General features: G+C 39.4%; 1 protein-coding gene across 1 annotated transcript; it reads left to right on the top strand.

Moving 5' to 3' along the window:
* The first annotated feature begins 645 nt into the window (after positions 1-645).
* mtap (methylthioadenosine phosphorylase) lies at positions 646-15,905 on the top strand. Its single transcript, XM_088341887.1, has 8 exons — positions 646-809; positions 1,161-1,247; positions 1,349-1,407; positions 1,815-1,982; positions 6,246-6,348; positions 6,959-7,198; positions 10,828-10,950; positions 15,633-15,905. Exons 1-8 carry the CDS (start codon positions 786-788, stop codon positions 15,669-15,671), a joined length of 843 nt encoding a protein of 280 aa, XP_088198013.1. The 5' UTR covers positions 646-785; the 3' UTR covers positions 15,672-15,905.
* The last annotated feature ends 168 nt before the right edge of the window (positions 15,906-16,073 follow it).

Here is a 16,073-nt window from a genome sequence, read left to right as displayed (position 1 = left end):
TGGGCTCCAACACCCCCGCAACCCTACTGAGGATAAGCAGTGCGGATAATGGATGGAAGACACATAAACGGCAATTAGAATTCACTAGCACTTGTTTACTCTTAAAATAAAATTGGAAACACTAATGGGGCAGTGTTGCCTATTCCTAATCACCAAGAATACATCTACCCAATTCAGTCTTGGTCCAGCATTGTTTAAAACAAGGGTCTCCAACATTTTAAGCTCAGGGCAACCCTTTGTTGCTAATTAGCAGACTCAGGTCGATATGCATTTCTAAAATATCAACTGTAACTATACTGTACTCCATCCAACCATCCATTAGCTGCACCGCTTATCCTCAGTAGGGATCCCAGCTATCTTTGGGCATTTGGCAGGGGACACCCTGAACTGGTTGCCAGCCAGTTGCAGGGCACACAGAGACAGACAACTCACTCTCTCATTCACACCTAGGGACAATTTGGACCGGCCAATTAACCTCACACGCCTGTTTTTGGAATGTGGGAGGAAACCCACGCAAGCACGGGGAGAAGATGCAAACTCCACACAGGAAGGTTTGATTTCACCTCAGAACTCTGCCGCACACAGCGCCGCCGTGCTGCCTCGTTTATGTGCCTTCATGTTTAATTCTAGGGTTCTTTCCTTTTACTTTGAAGGGCGCTAGTATTCAGGAAGATTCTTCTTGGTTGCAATGCTCTTCCTTGTCACCCAATGTACTGCTTTTGCTGCAACTTGCCCAGCTCGCATATTCCCCCACTTCTCTCTAAAACTTTTGAGTCGTGCACGCCATGTCTACTTTGACACACGTTAAGGTAAAAAAAACCAACACATTTATAGATATTCATTTTTGTTTTTGAATTATCCTTATTCATATTTAATCGCGGTGCATCACGCTAGTAGAACAGAAGCAGCATGGCTATGCATGAAGATCATTATGAGACTAGTATGCGGTACAAGCTCATGTGTTGTGAGACTTTTATTTTTATTCGAAAATAATAATTTGATTTATATTTCAGGGGACATATTAAGCGTCATTGTTAGCATAGCACTTACTTCCACGAGGACGCCTCCAGGATTACGTCACATCAACTTTTCAAATTAAAAGGAAATATCACACCCACAAACAATACATTTCTTTCTCTTTTTTTGTTTTAATCTTGTAGATTGGAATAATTGGCGGCTCGGGTTTGGACGATCCCGATATACTGGAGGGAAGAACCGAACGTTATGTTGATACTCCCTACGGAAAGGTTTGTTTTTGAATGTATTCTTAAGTTACCCCATGTCCTTTTCTGTTTTGTTTTTAAATTTCTGATTTCTGTACTATTTCTGTTTTTTTGGGGGTCGACAGCCATCCGATGCGTTGATTTTGGGGAAAATCAAAAATGTAGAATGTGTGCTCCTAGCAAGGTAGGAACCATCTATTTAAATAGTAACAGAGTTTGATTTTGTTCAAATGTTTAATTACTCTGAGGAATTAAATGTCGAGCTGGTTAAGCGCTATAAAATTTCAAGTTTTTACAATTGCACCATCAAGTGGTTGTCAAGAGAATTTACAGGTTTACAAATGGTGCATACTGATAGCATAAGTTTGGATCTAAACATAATATAGAAATTCGATTAATTAATTAAATCAAGTTAACTTTTTAATCTATTTTATTTATATCATATTATTTACCTCTTATAAATAATTATAATAATTATTTACCTCAAACTTTTAATTATTTTCCATTTAGTAAAACAAATAATTATTTTCTTCATAGTTTCTTTGGGCCTAATTGTCTTTTAATGACCTTTATGAATTCCTTCATGGTCAGGCATGGAAGGCAACACAGCATCATGCCTTCGAATGTTAACTACCAAGCGAACATCTGGGCACTGAAGGAAGAAGGCTGCACACATCTGCTGGTCACCACCGCTTGCGGATCGCTGAGGGAAGAAATCCAGCCCGGGGACATCGTCATCATTGATCAATTCATCGACCGGTAAAATGTCAATCTCAAATTCTGCTCAAAGTTATGCTTCCATCTTTTGTGTTTTTCAAAACAGTCTACTCTTAAAGAAGACACACACGTCCCGCGTAAATTCCAGACTACAGGCCGCTACTTTATTGCTCCACCTTAAAGACTTTGGCTTTTATTTCAGTGCGACGTAATCCTTTTTTTTTTACGGCGGCTCCTAGAAAAACAGCAAGCTGCTCTTTTTCACAACGCATGCGCTCTAAATACAAAACACCGCAGTAGCGTCTTTTACATTCATAACACTCTTTTTGGGGTAGAAAATAGTCAACAATTTTGCTAATATTGTTCATATTATACACAACAGTAGCAAAACGGGAGGTTTAACAGCACTTTATTTACATTTTACAATGTACTCGGAATATTTAAACAAATCCGAATCATAGTTTGTGACTAACTTTATGGTTACAGATGTTCTATAATTCTATAATCCACATCCACTTCAGGTCATTTCAATCTATATAAAGGAAAAATAAGCACTTTCTTGACTTTTTGCATTGTACTCGGAATATTTAAACTTATCACCCGCAAATCAGGTCTTCAATGTATAAAGACGCTGCCCTACTTACGAACAAGATTGGTAAGTTGAATTTGTTCGTAAGTTCATTCAGTGCTATATTTTGTATGTTTAAGGTTTATATATGTATGTTTAAGGCTTGTATAAGTAACTAATATTGTTTTGTACTCAAAAATAAACATTTCATGAAATATTATTCTCTATAAAGATTAATAGGTGAATAAAGTATCTATCTATCTAAAGTTGCGTTTAACTTATTTTTGGATGATGTGCTTCAAGAGGTCCTCTTCCGTGATAAAAAGTTGCCGAAAAAAAGCATTCAGACCATTTTCTCAACCGCATCAAGCTTTCTTATTCCTCTTTCATTTTAAAAGAAACTGCTCGCCACTTTACACTAACCATAATGAATGGATCAAGATGAACAATGAAAACGTCAAAGTTCTTAGCACGCTAGAGATACAGTACACGTAGTACTATATGTTTACACACGAATTTGGAAGTAGAAGCCGGATTTCTTCTTCAGGGTGGATGCTGGGTGACCTCTCACACTGCCACCACATGCCGGTAGCGGCGGAAAGAAGCACTTCAGTAATGTCCAGTACTTGGAAAAAGATGCAAGCAATACATAATCTAACTTAAAGCGATGTACGGATATTTTCCGACATCCCGAAAAAAACATTCTTATCCACCATTTTACCTAAGTCGAATGATCGTAAGTAGGGGAGTGTATGTACATCCAAAATCACCCCTCCCAAGTCCTCACAAACACAATATCAAAATGCATATTTGCTTCAGTTTCTGTCTCACCAAGTTATTATGGTCGGCATGAGTCGATGTTTGATACCCGCGGGCCTGGGTGGAGTCTGACTGGATTTTTCTTTAGGCCCGATGATACTTCTATTACGAACTGAACAGCAGTGGAAGTTATTAATAAAAAGTGCTACACTTTTTTCGCATCACCGGCCTCAATTTTAGGTCGCTGAAGCTTCCTTTAATTCTCGAAGAACGATGACAAACAAATTCAATTCGGTCCATTACTGCGGCAACTGACAATGACAACAACAGAAACTCTGTGTCGTAATCTGGCAGATATGCTCATCTTCGAAAACGCCATCTTGAAGGGTCACATGATCCGAAAACACGTGGCGTAAATAACTGAGCAGAACTGAAAAGGACGCAGTCATGCATCAAGTGTACGGGGCCATGGCGCAGATGGCGTTCTGCAGCCAAAGGCCTCAACCAAGTTCCCCCAAACGGTTGGCGGAAGGTGTGCACTGGCCTTACAATGTAAGAAATGGACGTGAATGCATTCATTTGTATGGCTGTTCAAAGCTATAGTTTTAAATCCTACTAAAACAAAATTTAGTTCCTTTCCTATATTTGGGCTGTTGCTTTTGATCAGGGGCTCTCCGTATTCCGGAATTTAAGGTTGTTATATTTAAGAGAGCACAAAAGTATTGGGAAATAATGCAGAAGTCGGAAATAATGGAAACTTGATGCCTTCTCACACATCTCGTTAACAGGATTTTTGTTTCCACATTTTTTAAAGCTCACTCATATTTCGTCACAGAAATTGGTGTCACTTCGGCCTGATGCTTTTTGGTGTGTCAACAGTGAGCATTGAAAAAAATGTAAACAATGTGAAATTCCACACCGGGCAAGAGAAAAAACAGCCGGAACTTTACTACGAAGGGATTTCTCTTGAACTTTTCTGAACTTTCCTTCCTCCTCTCACGTTTCTCGTATGACTCACAAAGTTGAGAATTTTCAGAATTTCAATTTGTAATGGCAGAAGATGTTATACTAGTATGCTGTCTGTATCAACTAACATTAGCATTTGACATGCTGGATTAGAGGAAGCATTCAATGTTGTTTTATCGTTTTTTCCCTTGCCTCCAAATTTAAAAGAAAAATCAATCAACAAACGTATTACGTGTTTTTTGTTTCAGTGAGTTTTTGTTTTATTCAACGGTGTCACTTCCGCATTTGTCGCTCGTTGTGGCGTGAATGCGGTTCACATGGATGCTTGAAATTCTTTGATTATTGTTGTCCTTGTTCACAAGGTCAACTGACATTGTGGACGGAATGTATGTGATTAATATTACACTATTTTAATGGTTGTTTTATTGAGAACCCCAAGTGTCTCACCCTTGTTAATTCTATTTGATTATTTATTATTAGTTCATTATTGAATGATCTCGGGGTATTTTTTACCGCATGGAGGCACTAAACAATACACACTATCCCTTTAAAGTGTTAAATGCTTATTAGGTGTATTGACAGCTAATATAACTGCAGCTGGCATTAGTTTGTACACACGGTCCTATGAAGCGCCATCGCCACATACGGCTCATCTAAACAAGGCACTATGAAATGTGTATAAGTGCAAAGATTTTGTAACAATGATGAAAATGATGGGTCATACAAAAAATGAATGGCAGCAATGTATTGTGTAAAGTGGATCCGGTCCGTAATTCATTAAGTTGTGCAATAATGATAATAATGAATAACAGTACAGAAGTTATTTGTAAGAAAACAAAAAAACGTTTTATTTGTTAATTACATAGGCCTGTAAATTGGGTTTGTTCCTGAGTAATAAATAAATTGTGATATATATATATATATATATATATATATATATATATATATATATATATATATATATATATATATATATAAGGTTTCTACTCCTTGGATTTCCCTTTTTCGCTGGGGTTCTTACCCCCGTTTACGTAGAGGTACTACTCTGTTGTATTTCTTAGTTTCACATTTAAATAATATAAGACTTTCCACCAGGGGTGGCTAACACGTGGCTCTAGAGCCGCATGCGGCTCTTGGCCAATAAGAATGCGTCTCTTTGCCTCATCATATTTTCTATATACTGTGGCTCTTTGCCTTGTTTCATGTTTAGTTTTTTGTGTGTATTTTGGGTGGACACTTTCCTTGAGGGCAGCACGGCGGCGCAGTGGTTAGCGCTTGTGCGGCACAGTTCATGTTGTGCTTGCGTGGGTTTCCTCCGGGCACTCCGGTTTCCTCCCACGTTCCAAAAACATGCATTTCAGGTGAATTGGCCGGTCCAAATTGTCCCTAGGTGTGAATGAGCGAACGGGTTGTCTGTCCCTGTGTGCCCTGCGATTGGCTGGCAACCAGTTCAGGGTGTCCCCTGCCCACTGCCCGGAGATGGCTGGGATGGGCTCCAGCCCCCCCGCGACCCTAATGAGGATAAGCGGTACGGCTGATGAGATGAGATGAGACTTTCCTTGAAATCAACACAGGAACAATATTTGTTGTATTGTAAGGAGAGGAGTGTGTCATGGGAAATAATATGTTTTTAATTGTGTGTGTCTGTCTGTCATGGCAGGTCAGTGCGTGGTTTGGCTCTTTGACTCTCACAGTTAAAAATTTCGGCTTTGTGTCAAACTTGTTCGCCACCCCTGCCATACACGGTACTTATCGTGCAGCCCGTTGAGACTTTTTGTCATGTAGGGCTATACAAATAAATGACTTGACTTGACTTTACATTGCGCACTTCTTCAAATTCCCCCAAATTAGTCGACTGTTGACTAGCCCACTGTGTTCCTCAGTGTAAGCCTAAAAAGAAGGCATGCCTATGAAGTACCCACACATTCAATGATGTAGGGTGTGTGGAAAACCATCTATCCTTGTCCTTCTGCTGCTTCACAACTTAAACTAAAAACTGTATGTGCATTTAGTACCACCAAGAGGGCGCAAACGTTTTTTGATGGCCAGCCAACAAGTCCCCCGGGCGTGTGTCACATTCCCATGGCTGAGCCCTTCTGCAATAGGACCCGAGAGGTAAGTACAACCATCCACAACCGAGTAACCTCCAATTAGAGGTAAGATCTTAAGCCTTAGCCCGACCTCCGAATTTCAGCTCGGGTCGAGCCTAAAATGTCAATCATTACTTTTGAGTTGGTCCTGGCTTCTCTCTTGTTAACTTTTTTTTAAGTTATCCACCCATCATTGTTCTTCTTTGTCTCTATGCCTGATTCTCTTTTAGAGTGCCACGCTAGATTGTTTTGACGTAGTGCTACTGTTATTTGTAGCCCAGTTTTTATCCCTTCAAAATGGACGGCCTCAGAAATTTTCCGTCACTTCTTAAAAAAATCATCAATGATAGAAAATTGTTGGTTATTTAACAAAAGATGTAAATGTTTACTCAATCTTGTTTATCTACATTACAAAAGACAGGCTTTAATTTGTTTAAGTAAATCATCTCTCTTCCTCCCGAGTCATCAAATCTAAAATGTGAAATTTCCGGTTTGCCTAACCAATTAACTGCAAATCAAGTTAATTGGTTAGGCTTGGGCTGTTTTTTTTTTTTTTTTTTTTTTTTTTTTTTTTTTTTTTTTTTTTTAGACCTGATATTATTTTCACCTCCAACTGCACTGGTTTTCCCCTGCAGCTTCTGGTGGAAGTCGCTCGAGTTCTGGGCATCAAATGCCACGTCAAGGGCACCATGTTGAGCATCGAGGGGCCCCGCTTCTCGTCCAGGGCAGAGAGCATGATGTTCCGCCGCTGGGGAGCCGACGTCATCAACATGACCACTGTTCCCGAAGTGGTCCTCGCCAAGGAGGCGGGCTTGTGCTACGCTAGCATCGCTATGGCGACGGACTATGACTGCTGGAAGGAGCACGAGGAGGCGGTGAGCGAATGCTTTTTTTTTTTCTTTAACTTGAGTCATCATACTTTTTTTTCACATTTTCGTAAACTGATGCTTCGTTCAGTTTTTTTATGATCATCGCAATATGAGAAGGAAGAAGTCTTTAAAGGGACACTGTGTAATACTTGACCACCAGGTGTTGCTGCATTGTGCAACCGTAAACAGGTGTTACAAAGCACAAGGAGGAATACAAACTATGGGGACTTAAAGTGACTAAATCCCATAATTTTTCACTGCCCAGCCTTTCATAAGGTTTTAAGCAGTAAGATAGTGGCTGCCTCATTTTAGGTCAAGAAATTGAAATTTATTTTACATTTCTTTCATGTATTTTTGCCTATTTTCGAAATCAATATGTATATTTTTTTTAAGCACAAAGGTTTTTTTTAACTACAAGGATTTGCTAAATGAGACAATGTTTCTTTTAAAAAATACAATCTATATGTTTTTATGGACCATTTCATTTAAATCCCCCCTCGTACAGACAAAAGCGCCTTACCTATTTTATAATAATGAAAATTATTATTATTCCAATAATAATAATCATTATAATGATTATAAACATAATAATAATTATTATTATTATTTATTTTTTTGATTAATATTATGTTAAAAATATAATGTGGCAAAGAAAAGTCCATGAAGACTAAAAGTATCGATTGAATAACACAGATTTGACTAAAAATGTATTGGAAAAGGATCATAATCCTCTAATTAAGTAACCTTTATTTAACAAGTCATAATGCTAGTTGCATTTCTTTAAAAATGAAAAAAAAAACGTTCCATTCTTTCTTTATTTTTGCCTTAGAAAATAAGTGTTTCTGCAACAATGATAAATGACAGTACACCAGGACTACTCAGTTACATTTTTTTCGAAAAATATTGTCTGTCTAATATTAAAAATCACCATTACAACGGTTGCAATGCTCATAGTATCAATATGTCATAAAATAATAAAGATTCACCTTACAAATGATTTGACACTATACGTTTGGTGAGCTGAACCAGGCGTCTCGAACTCAATTTACTTGGGGTCAAGGTAAAGTAGGGCTTCATCGAGTTTTCCACGAAATAAAAAACATTCCACCGATAGAAAAGTAAGCGTATTGAGAATGTTTGCCGTGATAGAGGCAGCGAAGCTCATGAGTCATTGTGAGTCAACCTCCTACGGCAGCGCTTGCGCCGGACGCTGGCTGCCCATCAGCCGGAGGAGGGGCGGTAGTATGGGACTACCGGGGGGCCGGGGGCGTCGCAGGAGATCCTGTGAATCCGGAGTGAGTGGCCGGATGTGGCAAAGCTCTGTAACCGGACGAGAAAAAGGTCAGCGGCAGAAACTAGGAAGCAAGGTTTTGCCGGATCGGACGCCCACGTGCAACACAGCTGCTGCATTTGCACAGACCGAGAGGCCTCTGTGGCAATCGTGACCAAGGACATAGTTTTGGCATGGACCAAGTCAAGTCATCTTTATTTGTATACCAAAAGGGAATCACAGACTATTACACCATCCCATAAAACCTACATGAGGGCAAGGAATATCTCAAAACGTCAGCAAAATCCCCCCTCCAAGATCACCAGATTGCAATGGGTATCCACAAACAATAAACAGACATTGTCAACATGAAACATAGGTCATTCATAAACTATACAATAAAAGTGAGTTTTGAGCCTGGATTTAAACAGTTTCACTGAGGTTGCAGGAATCTCAGAGGGCAGAGCATTCCACAGCACCACCGGGGTCTGAATGGAGAACGCTCTCGAACCTGCGGATCTCTTCTTGGCTCTTGGGACCAGTATTTTCTGAGCAAAGGCTCCGAGCAGGAACATAGGAGGAAATTCAATCTGAAATATATAAGGGGGCAAATACATGCATATTTTCTGTACAATACCAACAGAACCTTAAAATCACATCCTAATCTGCAACATTTTGTGTCAGCAGCAGGCTCTCGATGCCAGTCTTCGAGCGACCCAGAGTATTGCATTACAATATTCGATACGGGAGGTAACAAATTCATGAAAGGGATTACCAATAGTGGTCGGCTACCATCAGGCTGCGGACCAGTACTGGGTCGTGGGTACTTTGGCACCGGGCTGCATAGAAAGAAAAATAAGTTCCATTTATTTATTTATTTACCTGTTGTTGTTTTACTATTATTTAGCGCGTGTGCGGCACAGTTCTGAGGTCATGGGATCAAACCTTCCTGTGTGGACTTTGCATGTTCTCCCCATGCCTACGTGGATTTCCTCCGGGGACTCCGGTTTCCTCCCACATTCCAAAAACATGCGTGTCAGGTTAATTGAACGGTCCAAATTGTCCCTAGGTGTGATTTAGCGAGTGAGTTTTTGTCTCTATGTCCCCTGCTCACTGCCCGAAGATGGCTGTGACGTGCTCCAGCGCCCCCGGACCCAACTGAGGATAAGTGGTGCAGATAATGGATGGATAGTTGTGGGTCACCAGTAGCAAACCGTAAGCAGTGCGTAGGAAGGGGACATGGAACAACAAACCAGCAGGAAACCAAGCAAACTGGACTTTATATGAAAGTTTAAAGGTACGGTGTCCATTATTTAGCGCTTACCATCAGTAGAAAGAAAATTGTTAAATTAAAAAAAAAAAAACATTTCTTTAAAAAATAAGCGGGATAAGACCCCCACAAACTTTGATACAAACATACTTCTTTGAAAAAAACTGGTTTGAAAAATTAGCAATTATTTCACATAAAATTCGAGATTCAAGATTGTCTTTATTGTCGTTTACATTTAAAATTCCAATGTAATTTTCTTTGCAATCCAGTGTACAATGTTTAAAACTAAGATAGAATAAAAATTCTAATCAAATATGTATATAAAAAAAGGTAATGACTATGTACATACATTCTCTGCCATCTTGCTGCTGCGGGTACAACCAAAAAGTTTGTATGATGCAAAAAAATGAAGAAAAATCTTGTGATTTAATCCCTTTGAGTACTCCTTTTTTGGTTGCACTACACAATGGAGTGACATCTAGAGGTCAAATTATATGCTGTCACTTTAATGTAAGTGCGGCTTGTTAATTTATCACTGATTGATTGATTTATTTTCACATTAATTCTGAACAGATATTCAAGACCAGTTGAATGATTTTTTTCCTTTTTTTTTTCTTGTGGAAAACCAAAATCCATCTCGGCTTGACCCAATCTCCTGTGGCCCCCAAGTAAATTGAGTGTGAGAGCCTTGGTGTAGAGAAAAACAATGTCAGAAGATCGAAAAAGATTACATCCTCGGAAATTGTTGTCAAATGTGCAAACAGCGGATCCAAACATGAACAGTCGCTAGGACTGAAGAGCTTCGAATGGTTTCAATCCCGGAAACAAAATGGATATGGATTGTCTCGCTATGTGTTAGTTTGTTTGCAAGCTCTCAAGATTGCAGAAGCCAAAAAATGTTCTTCCGCGAGTCGATGTTTACTTTCTTGTCTATTGGTATTTTGCTATTTTAAAGAAGTTTTATGATCTAGACTTATGTGAGTAATAGGGTATATAGTTTGTGGAAGTTGAGTCGCTCTTCTGTTATTTATGAAGAGAATTTTGGTAATGCTGTATTCTGACTTCTCAACTTTGTTGTTTGTTGCCACTCGGCAGGTTTGCGTAGACAACGTGATGAAGACGATGAAGGAGAACGCCAACAAGGCCAGCAGTATCCTACTGACAGCCATCCCACAGATAAGCCAGGTGGATTGGAGCCAGACCGTGTCATCCTTAAAGGTAAGGCTATACGGACCAGGGGGACCAGGGAACCTTTTTGACTCAAAGAGCCATAAAAGCAAAATATTTTGATTTTATTTTGGGAATGAGACGTGCCATATATTTTGAGACAGAATTCAACATAACTGCTAAACACGCTCTCCAGACTAAAGCTCAGTCTTCAGCACATTTAATTTCACTGCCTGACATTTGATGATTTCATGTATGAAAAAAGAATAATGCCCAAATGTCAACAATTACACCACTTTAAACTTGTCTCCCTCCCCCAATAACTTTAGATCGTTGAGTCAAATCATGTTTATGTGTATGGCCCTTAATCACAAGGAGTCTCAAAGGGCTGCACAGACCAGATTGTTGCAAACTCCAGACTATTACACCATCTCCTGATCTAAAACCTACATGAGGGCAAGGAAAACCTCAGCATGAGGAAAATAGAAACCATAAGAAGTTGCATTAACAAACAATACACAGACATTGTCAACATGAAATATTGGTCATTCATTAGTGATAGAGTGTAAGAATGTTTTAAGCCTAGATTCAAACAGTTCTCTCCACAGCATCAGGGCCCGAATGGAGAACGCTCTCGAACATGCCGATCTCTTCTTGGCTCTTGGGCACACTAGTAGACCAGTATTACCAGAGCGAAGGCTCCGGACAGGAACATAGGGGGAAATTAAATCTAAAAGATATGAGGTAGCATTGAGGTTCATTTTGACCTTCATGTTTTTTCATAAATGATGGTTTCAAAACAAGGTGCAAGCAGTTGTTTTGTAAAAATGTCACCAAATTCTGCAAACAAGGATTCCGGCGTATTCACTTTTGGGCACAGCCAGCGCAGGGCAAGAAGCCGGAAGGGATGGTTTTGAGCTCTTTGCATAGATCCACCCATCCCTACCGATCATCTAATCAAATTGCTCTCGGTGCTCTTCTGGTGTTTCGGCCTATTTAGTCTATAATGTGGATTTGCATCATAAGTTGTCCCAACAGTGAACACTGTTTATTTCATGAGCTTCCATATAAAGCACAGGTGTCAAACAGTAGGCCCGCGGGCCATAACAGGCCCGCTAAGGGATTGAATCCGGCCTGCGAGACAACACTCAGGGTAGCACAAGAGAAAAACAAGCTGCAGGGTAAAATATGTCAACTTGATGTTGCCAAAGCCAGGTGCCTCTCACAAAGACACTGTACTTTTATTTATTTCTCTCTCTCTGTCTCTTCCACAGCTTTTCTCCCACTCTGTCTCTGTCTCTTTCACTCTCTGTGCCTCTCTTTTGCTCTTCCTTTGTTGCTCTTTGTCTCTTTCTCTCCCTGTGTTTTTTTAAGGGTTAGGGTTACCTACCCTGCCCTTCGCGCTTTCTTTTCTCTCCTTCTGTCTTTCTATTTCTCTTTGGATTTCTTTCTTCCTCTTCCTTTCTTCCCCCCTCTCTAACGACTACTCTTTTTATCTATTTTGTTTCTCACGCTCTCTCCCTCTCTCTCTTTCTTTGTCCCGCTCTCTCTCTTCTTTTCCCTCCCTCTTTCTCTTATTTCTTTATCTCTCTTTTTCTTTAATCTACTAGTCCGGCCCCCGACAGAATGTTTGTTCTTTCGTGTGGCCCCCGAGTAAAAATGAGTTTGACACCCCTGATATAAAGGATTCCTTGGCGATGTAGAGCCAAACCGAGGTTTTTTGATGTGACACCTTGACTGTACACTATTGTTAAAATGTGCACTATATATATACTGGAGAAGTAAATGGTCTGCATTTATACAGAGCTTTTCAAGTCACTGAAGACCTCCCAAAGAGCTTTACACTTTGCTTCACACTTACCCATTCACACACATTCACACACGGATAGCAGTGAACTTTTTGATGGAGCTGAAACGCACGGATAATCTGTTTGAGTAATTTTTATTGTTTTTAGAAAAGAAAGGATGGATTGTGTGCGCAAATATATTGGGTTTTGGGCGAATGAAAGTGGCAATATTCCTGAATAATATTGGAATTTGATGAGGTTATTAGTCATGCTATTTTATATCTATCGCAGATTTGAATAACCATAAAATAGGTCTTGAGTGTTGGATTGTTTCAGACATGGTACTACTGAAGGCCTAGGTGTCAAATCCATTGCCTGCTGCTTTACTTAATTACAAGAATACTACTACAAAAATATTACCCAATAAAAACTACGAATACAGTAATGTTACAAAATTACTAAAAAAAAATACAAAAAACTACTTCAGCGTCGGTTTGGCTTTGCGGCTTCACTCAAATTTGAAACGATTTAGAGTAAATACACACAGAATCAATTTGGTCTCCGAGCCATACGTGCTCCTGAGAGGAGCCACATACGGCACGCGAGCCATAGGTTCCCGACCCGTGGCGTCGAGTGTTATCAGTAAGGGCATCGTGTGTCATCAGTAAGGGCTGCGTGGAGTAATCAAATAACTCAGCAGTCAAGTATTTACCCTGCTATTCACACTTTTCTTTTTCATTGAAGGTCGTTTGAAAGTCGTGAACAATGCCAGACGGGAACCTAGAAATTGTTCTAAGTGTGTCGAACAAAAGTGACAAAATGGACGATATAATAAAAGCACTAATCGTATGCATCATCAAATGTTGAATCCTATTCCATTAAAGGGACAGTGTGTATTATTTGACCACTAGATATAGCTGTATTGTGAAGCTCACTGGACAAGTGCTGAAATGCACGAGGAACAATACAAACTATGGAGATGGTAACCAAAATTCACAGTTTTACTTCTCTTTTTGCACTGAATTATTTATGAGGTGTTTGAGTACCCTTAGCAGCAAGATGACAGACAATTTTGTCAGCTCCCATCAGGTGAGCCTCATGTTATGTAAAATAAATGCAGATTTTTCAACCTACGAGTATTTTTAAAAGATCCACTTTTATATCATACTGTATTTGTGCTTGTTATTCAAAACAATTTTGTTGTTCTTATGAAGGTTTTTTACCACTTTTTTTTTATTTTCAACAACATAACTAACATATAAATGGAAAATTAAAACTGTAAAATTGTAAATGACTCGATTTATGTGTTTCAAATGCACGTTTATTTGATTGTTAGGAGGTGCTAAATGCTACACAGTGTCCCTTTAAAAATAAATACAGTATCTTGTATCCATGACTATTAAAGAGTTGAGTATTGGTACCTGTTTGATTTGATTTTTTACTTGGACATCATTATTTTTGCTCTTATGTCTGATTATTTTGTATACATATATTTCTGTAAGCGCAGTGGTTAGCGCATTAGCCTAAAATGTATGCCTGTTTGAGATCAGGTGAAAACCACCAGGGCTGTACTTGCCCAAGACACACCACAGAAAATGGTGCTCCAGCCTACCATACTGAACACACAGTGCAAAATACAAAGAACTTGATGCAGTTTGGTAAAACAAAGGCTACGAAGGCCATATATTACATCTATATCTATTACCAGTGTTTGAAATAACGTCTTCCCGGATGCCCAGGTTGGCATCTTTTACGCCGGGCGTACAAGTTACAAAACGTCTCCGCCCGGGTGGCCGACATCTTTTTCAAGGGGGGAAAAAAAAAGAAAAATGTTTTTCAAATCCAACGTTTTCTTTATTCAGGTTTTGAAATCTTCGTTCGGTTTGGAAATTTCAGTATTTCAGTTTGTTTGGTAATTTGCATTCTCGGCAGCCAATCAGAAGCCTGCATCGAATAACTTCTTGCTTCCGGACTTTCCCGAGCGTTATAAGGTTGCGCATATCATTTTCCTAAGTAGACGCACAGAGAACACAAGAAAAATGGATAAGTGGTTAGGAATCAAGCCAAAACCTCAGCCCCAGAGGAAAGATTCAGAAGAAGCTAACAAAATTGATGATGCTCCAAAACGTAAACGTACATTAAAAGCATCGTGGAAAGAGGAGTTCACATGGCTCATAGCAGACGATGCAACGCAAACATTGCATGAATGAAGATGAGTAAATATAGGTACATACTGATGGCAGATGGAAAATAGCGATGTCATATACATGCAATGGATGTTATAAGTAGATTTATAAAAAACTTATTTTTTAAGTGTTGTTCTGTTATATATTCTGATTATCAATCCTTAATACTTTGCAACAATTGATTTTTTTGTGATGCGTCGTCTTTTTGTGTTTCAATTTGTGAAAAAAGGGGCAGGCAACTTTATGGCTGGGCAGGCAACTTGTCTGTCTTGGTGTCCGCTAACTTTTGGTCACGAGTTTCAGACGCAGGTATTACACGGGGCGGCAGTAGCTCAGGAGGTAGAGCGCTCGTCCCAGTTCGAATCCCGGCTTGTCCGTGGTACATGTCGAAGTGTCCTTGGGTAAGACACTGAACCCCTCATACCCCCAATAAGCAGGTTAGCGTCTTACATGGCTGCAAGGCCGCTATTGGGAAATGTGAAGCACACTGTAAAGCGCTTTGGGAAGTCATTGACTTGAAAAGCGCTATATAAATGCAGATCATTTCATTTCATTTCACATATTATAATTATGAAAAATGAATTCAAATCTATTGAATCCAATAACATTTCACTTTCATTACGGCTCACGAAGTTGTCTGCATCATACAGTTCCAATTCGTTTTACTAGCAGTGACTTCCTTTATTGGAACAATATTGTAAATACGGATCCGCCTTGGTGTCAACTCACACACAATAATAATTTGTTTGCTCTCCTGCAGGCGATGGCCCAGTCGGCAGTCATGTTGCCCAAACACTGAACCGCAAACAAAGGAACGGACGCTCTTTTCCGCTTCGTCACCAACGAGCATGCCATTTGATTTGAACAGCTATCCAAGGGGACATGTTCACCACGTATAATTCTATGCTTTGTAAACAGTTCATTATTTTGTATTCTTATAGAGGACATATTTAGTTTTCGTCTTATTGACTCAACTTATAAAAACAACTGTATGAGGATTGCAAAATGTATATATTAAAGTCACTTGATGAGGTCGTTTGTCCTTGGCAAGCTTTATTCTTGAAAATATATGCAAATGTCCCCGAATGCACCACTTTTCTTCAAAGTGAATCCTTCCGAAATAATGAATACATTTAACGTGAATCTTCAAGGTGTCAAGTCAAGTCATGTTTATTTGTATAGCCCTAATCACAAAGAGTCT

This window comes from Urocampus carinirostris, chromosome 8 (genome assembly GCF_059441175.1).
Source record: "Urocampus carinirostris isolate Australia breed hairy pipefish chromosome 8, RoL_Ucar_1.0, whole genome shotgun sequence".
Taxonomy (NCBI): Eukaryota; Metazoa; Chordata; class Actinopteri; order Syngnathiformes; family Syngnathidae; genus Urocampus; species Urocampus carinirostris.
The sequence above is the reverse complement of the archived record's forward strand: the minus strand, read 5'-3'. Positions and strand labels throughout refer to the sequence as shown.

Excerpts from the sequence above, each read along its gene's own strand:
- mtap (XM_088341887.1), top strand. The coding sequence starts at position 786 with ATGTCTACTTTGACACACGTTAAG. Across the intron at positions 810-1,160 it reads CTACTTTGACACACGTTAAG|ATTGGAATAATTGGCGGCTC; the intron begins GTAAAAAAAACC and ends TTAATCTTGTAG. Across the intron at positions 6,349-6,958 it reads TCTGCAATAGGACCCGAGAG|CTTCTGGTGGAAGTCGCTCG; the intron begins GTAAGTACAACC and ends TTTCCCCTGCAG.